The sequence below is a fragment of the Oncorhynchus tshawytscha genome, linkage group LG06, assembly GCF_018296145.1.
Source record: "Oncorhynchus tshawytscha isolate Ot180627B linkage group LG06, Otsh_v2.0, whole genome shotgun sequence".
Lineage (NCBI taxonomy): Eukaryota > Metazoa > Chordata > Actinopteri > Salmoniformes > Salmonidae > Oncorhynchus > Oncorhynchus tshawytscha.
In genome coordinates this window covers 50587170-50597615 of record NC_056434.1, presented here as the reverse complement: position 1 = coordinate 50597615, position 10446 = coordinate 50587170, and the positions used below count along the sequence as shown (strand labels likewise).

The 10446-nt window shown below is 41.8% G+C and overlaps 1 protein-coding gene across 1 annotated transcript; it reads right to left on the bottom strand.

Annotated features, from left to right (window-relative positions):
• Positions 1 to 1982: 1982 nt before the first annotated feature.
• Positions 1983 to 3943, bottom strand: LOC112252675 (fibroblast growth factor 3). The gene is made up of 3 exons (XM_024424126.2): positions 3342 to 3943; positions 2866 to 2969; positions 1983 to 2548 (listed from the first exon to the last, which is right to left on the bottom strand). Exons 1-3 carry the CDS (start codon positions 3607 to 3609, stop codon positions 2174 to 2176), a joined length of 747 nt encoding a protein of 248 aa, XP_024279894.1. The 5' UTR covers positions 3610 to 3943; the 3' UTR covers positions 1983 to 2173.
• Between the last annotated feature and the right edge of the window lie 6503 nt (positions 3944 to 10446).

Here is a 10446-nt window from a genome sequence, read left to right as displayed (position 1 = left end):
CTGACACAACATGCTAGCAGTAGCCCTGTGTTCAGAAAAATCTCAACACTGCACAGCCTGGTAGTCTTTATTGTTCAATTGTTTTATAGATATATTTACTATTTATTTTAAGAGAATTCTTCAAAAATGTAGGCTAAAATACATCGGGAGACTGAATAATGAAATAGACTAAAAAAACAATATACAAAAAGACACAGAAAACGTGTTTATGATATAACAAGTAATGGAGGCAAATAAATACATTAACAACACAATGGCAGTCTATGCACAGTGCATTTGGAAAGTATTCAGACCCCTTTACTTTTTCCACATTTTATTAGGTTACAGCCTTATTCAAATAGATTAAATTGTTTTTCTTTCCTCATCAATCTACACACAATACACCATAATGGCAAAACAAAAACAAGTTTTTATACATTTTAGCAATTGAAATATCACGTTTACATTTCGAAGCGATTACAGCCTCAAGTCCTCTTGGGTATGATGCTACAAGTTTGGTACACCTGTATTTGGGGAGATTCTCCCTTTCTTCTCTGCAGATCCTCTCAAGGTTGGTCAGGTTGTATGGGGAGCGTCGCTGCACAGCTATTTTCAGGTCTCTCCAGAGATGTTTGGGTTCAAATCCGGGCTCTGGCTAGGCCATTCAAGGACATTCAGTTGCTTGTCCCAAAGCCACTCCTGCGTTGTCTTGGCTGTGTGCTTAGGGCCGTTGTCCTGTTGGAAGGTGAACCTTCACCCCAATCTGAGGTCCTGAGCACTCTGGAGCAGGTTCTCATCAAGGATCTCTCTGTACTTTGCCCTTGGCATTCAGGCCAAAGAGTTCAATCTTGATTTCATCAGACCAGAGAATCTTCTTTCTCATGGTCTGAGTCCTTTAGGTGCCTTTTGGTAAACTTCAAGCGAGCTGTCATGTGCCTTTTACTAATGAGTGGCTTCTGTCTGGCCACTCTACCATAAAGGCCTGATTGATGGAATGCTGCAGCGATGGTTGTCCTACTGGAAGGTTCTCCCATCTCCACAGAGGAACTCAGGTTCTTGACCATCGGGTTCTTGGTCACCTCCCTGACCAAGGCCCTTCTCCCCCGATTGCTCAGTTTGGCCAGGCGGCCAGCTCTAGGAAGAGTCTTGATGGTTCTTCTTCTATTTAACTTCTTCTATTTAAGAATGATGGAGGCCACTGTGTTCTTGGGAACCTTCAATGCTGCAGACATTTTTTGGTACCCTTCCCCAGATCTGTGCCTCTACACAGTCCTGTCTCGGAGCTCTACGGACAATTCCTTCAACCTCATGGCTTGGTTTTTGCTCTGAAATGCACTGTCAACTGTGGGACATTATATAGACAGGTGTGTGCCTTACCAAATCATGTCCATTTAATTGAATTTACCACAGGTGGACTCCAATCAAGTTGTAGAATCATCTAAAGGATGATCAATGGAAACAGGATGCACCTGAGCTAAATTTCGAGTCTCAAAGCAAAGGGTCTGAATTTCTATTTAAATAAAATAAGGTATTTCTGTTTTTTGAAAAGAGCAAAAAATTATAAAAAGCGGTTTTTGCTTTGTCATTAGGGGGTGTTGTGTGTAGATTGATGAGATTTTTTTTTATTTCATACATTTTTGAAAAAGGCTGTAACTCAACAAAATGTGGAAAGGGGGGCGGATTACTTTCCGAATGCACAGTATATATATATATACTGTATATATATCATTTTTCAGATGATTTCAAAGTGACTTACAGTCATGCTTGCATTCATATAGGTGGTCCCAGCTGGGATCGAACCCACAATCCTGGCATTGAATGCATCAAAAGCTACTAACTGAGCTACAGAGGACAACTATTAGAACAAAGTGCTTTTTGTACAACATATTATTGAGTAATCCACATGCATCCTTCCAGACATCTTTGTATGGAATGGTCCTCAAGAATAATTACACAGGACATTAACTGCATGTATTTCCGATAATGTGAGTTAACAATAACAGTACAAAGATACATTCAAGACATTGACCACTTTATTCACAAGACAGTATGATGCATGCATTCTCTACATAAGGTTGTACATTATTCCAACAGTATCATTATGCCAGTTTAAAGGAGGGAATGGCATGCTGGTATCGCTCAGTCACCAGGTAGGTAGTCAGGCTGTGGGCTGTGTGGAATGACATGTGTCAGACTAGTCATCAAACTGCCTGGATATGGAAACATGTCTCTGTCTCCGTGGCCCTGTCTTTCCTGCAAGTCTGAGGGCAGTCTGTCTGTACCCGAGACTACTGTTGAACAACAGGTGAACCATGTCATGGTCCTTGTGGCCAAGGACCCTGGGCAGGAAGAGGGAGGCCTTCTCTGTCCTGCGAGTCTTCAGGCCACGCTTTGGCCGGCCCTTTCCATTGATTGACACGTACCACAGCCTCTCAGCACTCGCCCTTCGCCTGCTGCTGATTCCTGTTGAGGTGGAGGGAGGTGTTGTCTGGTAGTTGCGAGAGGCGTACGTGTTGTAGCCTAACTCATGGATCCGCTCCATGAACTCACACTCCTGGTTGAAGGCAGCCTGAGAAAAGAGACATTTAGTTGAAACCAAATGCATTACAACGAAAGCTTTATGAAGATGTTATATTAAAATGAGACTGAACATGAATGGTAGTCAATTATCCAATTATTAGAGAGAGAGGGAGAGAGAGAGAGAGAGAGAGAGAGGGAGAGAGGCAGACAGACAGACAGACAGACAGACAGACAGACAGACAGACAGACAGACAGACAGACAGACAGACAGACAGACAGACAGACAGACAGACAGACAGACAGACAGACAGACAGACAGACAGACAGACAGACAGACAGAGACCTCAGCGATCATGCCACATTTACCGATGCATATAGTCCTCCTTTTTCGTTCATGGCCAGATATCTATCAGAGAACAGTCCTTTAATCACCACCACTCCCACATCCACTGCTGCTATCTCCAATATGCCTGGACGGAAAAATGCATTCATTTTCATTTCCTGCGACACCAAACGTCATGGCAATGTAATAACAATGCTATTATAATGTAGAGTTGTAGTGTCTCTACAACCATACTTCTGTCTTCACTTTTTGAAGTTGCCTTCTGATCACTCCAATTTACCAATGCATTCGTGACGGGCAGAAAAACCAACAGCATAATAACGTGCGCAATTGGTAAGAAGTGTTCTTGTTTACATGATCTATCCAGGCCTACTTTAAAAGTGTTTATGTATAGGCTATTCTTATTCAGCTATAGCCTATATAGTGGCTGAACATAAACTTCACATGCATAGCATATAACAAGGCATAAATATACGAGAGTAAGTTATATTGTACTCACTGAAAGGGTTATTCTCCTCCAGGGTCCCGTCTATTCTCCCGTTGGGATGTATTTGTAAGTGATACTTTGTGGCACAGTACAACTTTCTGTGTCTCGGTGCTCCCCCAAGGTGCTCGTACACTCCCCCACGCCCCGCAGCATCCCTGCGCTGCCTCGGGTTAAAGCTCTGATGCTGTGGAGTAGATGTCCTAAGCGTCATAGAAGAACGGGGCTTTTGGTGACTGGGATGCATCAAATTCAACAATAACAAAACCAGTATTATAACCATTATGGCATGGCCGAAAATAGTATTTTAGTCCTTTTCCATGAGTGCCAAAATCGGAATCAATAGTTTCCATCGAAGTCTTATTAGGTCCATTGATTAATCCACCCCGAAAAAATGGGTACTTTTCAAACATCTACTTTTGATTGAAACAGCCTCTCGTGACAAATATAGCGCGCAAGAGAGAATGCCCAAGTTGCGCGCAAAAATCAAATTATCATCATTCAAGGCAAGGTACCGTTTTGTGTGAGCTGTGTGTGCAGTATGCTAGGCTATGGATGGATAAAATTACATGACATTACACACAGAGGCTCATTGCTGAAAGCCGCATCACAAAGGGCGAGCCAGCCATCTAAGGGCAGGGCTCTCCTCTCAGCTTTACTTTTGATGGATCCAAAACGCCAATTAGACATTCCCAAATTAGACACTGGGTTTCGACATAAATATTCTCCTAGTCAATTCCATTCTTGGCCACTTGGTGAGAATAAACTGAAACGAGGACATCGGCTGCGAAGATAGCAGGAATGGTTTGAAATTCTAAACAGCTAGACATTAAAACATTATTTAGAGGGCAGACATAGTAATACAAAATATATACATATTGTTACATCAAGTATTCATACAAAGAATGCATAGGCTAGACCCCTAACATGATATTGGTAAATGTTATGACTGATGTCTGTCTGCTTGTTTTTCAGTGTCAAAATACATCTGACTGAATAACAAATGTATATTTCGAAGAGTTGGATGTATAGAGTAGAGTTATGGGTTATGCCATACAGTAACGGTGCGTGGTTAAAATCACTGGGGAAGCCAGCGTTGTTTGCTGTTAATTCATATACCTTGCGACCATGATATATAGGCCTAAAGTCAGAGACAATAATAAGACAGTGGCAGAATAAATTCAACCACACCTTTGGTTTATCACAAAACCTAATAGCAACCTCTCTCCGGTGAAGTCCACGATGCATATTGCATGTACCAGACAGTTGTTTCTGACATTTTCGGACCACCAAACAACTATTGATTTAGAACCATAGCAAGTTGCAAAGAAAACAGCAGCTGCCTGAACTATTCCAGCAACTTCCACATTTCGGCATCACCAAATCACCTCTGCTTAGTCTAATACAGTGAAACTAATTTAGTCCTATCAATATAAACTAAATATGACGTGGCTGTCCATGGTTCTGATTTCTCCTTGCGTGTGTGCATGCGTACATAGCTACTGTACATAGTGAACTTAAATCCTCTCAGGAAAGGGGCAGGACAATGTATGAATTAATGGTTGGATCAGAATTGCTATTATAATCATTGGCCAGTATGGAGAATTATGTAAAACCACAAGTCCAAATCCCTATCTGTGTCCTTGGTTAATTTCGTAAAGGGACAATTTTAGCTAGCTAGCCACCGGAGGACAACAACAACAACGAGGTGCAACAATTCAAGTTGTTTCTGTTAATGATCTATGCCCATCAAAGCAATTTGATAAGAGTGATTTGATGGGAGTAATGCCAAATCCAAGCTGGCTTCCCATGACACTTTTACTTTCCCCGCCAGAACCATTCACAGTTGAGCTCGCTCAGTTTAACTCAACGCAGATTGGCACATTTTTTATACTTTTTTTTGTCAGAGGTGGCAAAATACTCGCTGGCTTCCCTTGCATTCAACGCTACAAGCGGCAACAATGTCGTACTTTTTTTGGACCAGACAGTATCAGATAGATGGCCTACACGTAGAGAGACAGGGGGCGCTGTTCCTCTCGCTCGGATGTTTTCTCCTGTGAGATACATTCACCCTCTTGCGAATTGAAGGAAAATGATGAAACACGGAGAGATGAACGATACATTATTTATGTTATTATTGTTTGTTTTCTTGCATTCTTTTGTGGGAAGCCTGGCTTCCCTCGGCGCGCATGAATATACGCCACTGATGCGATATTGACTGCAAGTGTAAAGGACGTCACGCTGCTTTCTTGGCGAGTATCGCTTCCTCCTGATTCAGGTCATACTGAGGCTTGAACACAGGATCTCTGCTTCTCAAACACATCTGACCACCTTCCTGAAGAATCTGAACCAGTCGCTCCGCGAAAAAGCTATCTATCAAGCATCGCAAGTGGAGACAGTTCAGGGTGATGATTGAGTTTCACAGATCCCCATCTGCTACACAAGCCAATATTACTAAGATTGTCCCTGGTCACCATGATAAGGCAACACATGATCAGCCACAGAGCAACGCCCCTGAAGCAAGTTAAGTGCTTTGCTTAAGGGCACAATGGTAGTTGGTGGCACCTGATATAGTCAGATTTATACTGATGGCAGATTCGGTTAGCAGCTCACTCCCACCAAATATATCCAGTCAGCACTGGGACTTGAACCGGCAACACTCTGCTTACTGGCCTGTTTCTCTAAGGCTCATTGTTACTGTCCATTCACCTCACTTGGACGTTAGACCGAGGATTGGGACTCCATGTTCTCTCCATTCTTTCTCACACAATCCTAGTTCACCATAAGATATTGAAGTTTGCTGAAGCCAAGATTTGAACCCGCAAATTACTCCTGCTAAAATTGCTTCCATCTCAACAGCGTTGTGGTCACAATCTTGATAATTAGCACCCCATCGTTAAGCTAGATATACATCATGCCCTAGGCGTTATGTGAGAGTGGGGCGCTTGCTCATAAAGCCATAGATCCATGGCATATTGCACAGAGCATACTCACTGGATGGTGTCGATAATTTGCCCGGCCCTTTATAGAATGCCTGTTGGCCACACTGTTTACCAGGGAAATCTGTTGTGTAGTTTGTTCCACTGTTTAGCTCACAGGCCTTAAAAACTGACTATCGTCTCATGTTTTTGCTGGTGACTAAGTCTGTCTGATGTGGTGGGACGAAGAGTATAGTTAGATGAGGCACTTTGAAGTATTTTTGATCTGAGGGCCCGGTTAGGGTTGTAGAGAATCAGGGCTGTTGGGCTTCAGGGTTGGAAAGTTGTGGGGCTGTAGGGTTGGAAGGCTATAGAGTTGTAAGCCCTTCTGGCTATTGAGCTAGGACTGTATAGGGGTTGTCTGTCTTTGAAAGAGAGTAATGTCATTTCTTTGTCATTTTCTGTGCTATTCATCCGGTCAGTCTGGATGACGGACAAAACAATATTTTTCTCCTTTGCTGAAGTCTGTCATTGGAGATTAATCTTGAGAGAGAAGTCAAAAGTGTTTACGTCGAGTCGAATTGGTTTAACAGGTTCCAGATTGCAAGAGATAAACACTTGTTGATAGAGATCGCCGACCTCACAGATTAGCTAGCTGAAAATACTTACCACCCTCAGGGCACCGCAACAATTATCACTCGGAGTAGGAAATCACCTGAGATAAATGGTTCTGAACGGGTCTATGTATGAATATAAACTGCAGGCAGGCTGTGGAAACACAACACCTCCAGGGTTAAAGGGTTAAATGTTGTTAGCTTGTTATAGAGCTTTGGCCCTTGGCCCTGGATCTAATGATTGGTATACATCTTGCGTAGTCATCAACTTTCTCCAAAATAGAGATGATCCCAATATCAACAAAAAAATGATATCAAATGATTCCCTATATTGTCTCAGAGAATAACACCCCTATTAATGAAAATAGTAGGCTAATGACTTAACAATAAACCCATGCAATGCACATACAGGCAGATCATCGACCTTGCAGGTTATCTAGCTGAAAATGCTCACCACCCCCAGGGCACAGTGACAATTATCTTAAGGAGCAGGAAACTATACAAGTGTAGCCCAGTACATCACTTGGGCCAAGCTTCCTGCCATCCAGGACCTATATACTAGGCGGTGTCAGAGGAAGGCCCTAAAAATTGTCAAAGACTCCAGCCTCCCAAGTCATAGACTGTTCTCTCTGCTATCGCATGGCAAGCAGTACCGGAGTGCCAAGTCTAGGTCCAAAAGGCTCCTTAACAGCTTCTACCATCAAGCCATGAGACTGTTGAACAATTAACCAAATGACCACCCACATTATTTACATTGACCCCCTTGACCCCCTTTTGTTTTTACACTGCTGCTACTTGCTGTTTATTATCTATGCATAGACACTTTACCCCTACCTACATGTACAACTTACCTTGACTAACCTGCAGCCCCGCACATTGACTCAGTCCCAGTACCCCCAGTATATAACCTCGTTATTGTTATTTTATTGAGTGACTTTTATATAATTTTTTACTTTCATTTATTTCGTAAATATTTTCTGAACTCTATTTCTTGAACTGCGTTGTTGGTTAAGGGCTTGTATAAGTAAGCATTTCACGGTAAGACCTGTTGTATTCACGTGTGACAAACCCAATTTGATTGGATTTGATTTGATTTGATTTTAGATACATGACTCTGAAATGGTTGATGAGCTATTTGTTGCCTGAGAAGTTTAGCTTTGTTCATCTTCAGGTCTATTGATTATGACAAATTATTCATGGATATTTGGCCTTTGACCCTGGATCAAATTTTTAGGATATCTTACATAAAATGCTTCCATTTACATACATTTTAATATGATGTGATGATCCATATATTTATAAAGATTATCAATATGAATCTTTGTTGCTTATAGACTAACACTTCTGCTTTGGAAAAAAGTAGTGAAACAATCAACAAACCCGTACGTACACAGCTCATATAGAGGTGGTTGATTTGGATGTGGTAAATGATCATATCCATCTGGTCTGCTCCTTCAGGCAGATCTGATCTGAGCTGCAGGGAGAATGCAGGGAGCATGCACCCAGCATGGGGGGAGGACTGACATTAAATAAGAAGCAGAATGTTGTTCACTGAACCAGATGCTTTCTAATCTGTAATTAAGGAAGTGTTACATTTTGATGCTCTGCGTTCTCTCAACCGGTTGGTTGGCTCCTCTCTCTGAACGTCATCTGGAAAGGAGAAATGATGACACATCCTGGTGTCCCTACAGTATTATCAGAACATTATAATGGTTTTGGAAGTGAGAATTCTAACAGATTGTCTCACAAATTGCAGCAATGCAACATTCAATATAAATCATTTCAGGAGGGATCTTTGATATCACAGATATGAGTATGACTGAAAGGCGGTTTGTCACCAGGTTCACTACTCATACATGGTATTATACCTCCTTGATTTTTGTCTCTTGAAGTCATCCGTAAACATAGCAAAGCCATGATACAGTCGGGATAACTATTGCCTCCACAGTGGCCCTCGGGGGCAAAGTACCTCCCCACCCGGCACCCCCCATAGACTTAATTGGTACGTAGTGCACCGAACCCCTCCATTCTCAATGCAATTAAGATCACTCAATGTTCAAACAGTATTAATTCACATGCCAACCAAGCAGGCTTAAGTACTGCATACACAGTACATTATCATCCACTCCAGCTTTACAAAGACACTGCCTTTGTCTCCATAGTCTAAGGGCATGTCCCAAATGGAACCCTACTCCATATGGGCTCTGGTAACAAGTAGTGCACTGTATAGGGAATCGGGCGCTATTTGGGATGCATCCTAAGTATGGAGAGGCTCTACTTATCAGCTCAATAGAGATCCGGTGTTCATACTTACTACAGAGCCCTGCCCAATCTTAATTACCCCATTCACTGATATTTTTAAAGCATTTTATAGCTTCCCATTGATGTCTTAATTTTGATTATGGCTGATAGCCTATGTGCAGGAGAGAGAGGCAGAAAGAGAGGAGCAGCTGCATCTACGACCCTCCAGCCCAACTCCTTCCCTTCTTCAGTCGGGAGGTGCACGTGTGTGAGGGCAGGAGCAACACAGGTAGTCTCGACTCTAAATAACCAGCATATAGTCAAATATCTACACAAGCCAGGAATATATCATTTGTCAGAGAACATTAGGAATATTACTGTAACAAATTACATTTTTTGGATTCAATTCTCCCATCCTTTAACAAAATAAACTAAGTTAAAGAATGGAAATTAAGCTAGTGGCACAGAACTATCCAAGCTGTAGATACATCTCCTTTAAATGTGGTTATTTGGTTGTGTTGTTAACCGAACATAATTGAATATTACTTTTGGTAATACAGTAAATAGCGTAACGTAGCGTAATGTTACAAACTATGTGACATTCAACTTTAAAATGAGTAACACATCCATGGCCACATTTTGAGATTACTGTAACTATACATGTATTCTTATGTGATCATATACAGCGTGCATGTTCAAGATAGCATGCATAGGTCGTTGAAGGTCTGTGGAGACCTTTACAATTGCTGTAATAGTCTGTGCAGAATCTCGAACAGCATTGATCACTTGAACCATGTATTTCGAATGTAATCTCAACTCCAATCCAGGTCATTAGAAGAAGCACTGTGAATAAACGTCAATCTGCTGTATAAATATACAAACTATCTGACATTGTATTCCCATTTGAACTTTGCTGTGCTTTCGAATGGTTGAAAAGCATAGTGATAACACATTGGAAATGAAACTAACTTTTGGCTGTCTTTTTGCGTGGGGGAATGTAGGTTTCAGTGTAGTCTCATTGGTCAACGTCTCAACCAAATATTACACAATTATCCAAAATTATCCCAATTATCCTATTATCCATTGAAATGACGTGGTGTGCCCAGTTGGTCTGCTCTTTCAGCCTGCTGAGAATACTGAGCCACCTACAGGGATTTCTATACTGAGCCACCTACAATGGTTTCTGGTTGGTTTTACAACAGCCACCTACATAATAGTTTGAACAATATGCCTCACACAGTCTCTCTGCTTCAGCAGCTGTAAGCGAGAGAATGACCCTCTTGGCTACACTGAAAGAAGATGAGGTTGAATGCAAGTACGCATGCCAGAAATTGTTCACAGCTTTCA

Coding starts and splice junctions, on each gene's coding strand:
- LOC112252675 (XM_024424126.2), bottom strand. CDS start 3,609: ATGGTTATAATACTGGTTTTGTTATTGTTGAATTTGATGCATCCCAGT. Junction 2,970..3,341: donor GGAGGAGAATAACCCTTTCA/GTGAGTACAATA, acceptor TTTTCCGTCCAG/GCATATTGGAGATAGCAGCA. Junction 2,549..2,865: donor AAGGAGGACTATATGCATCG/GTAAATGTGGCA, acceptor CTCTTTTCTCAG/GCTGCCTTCAACCAGGAGTG.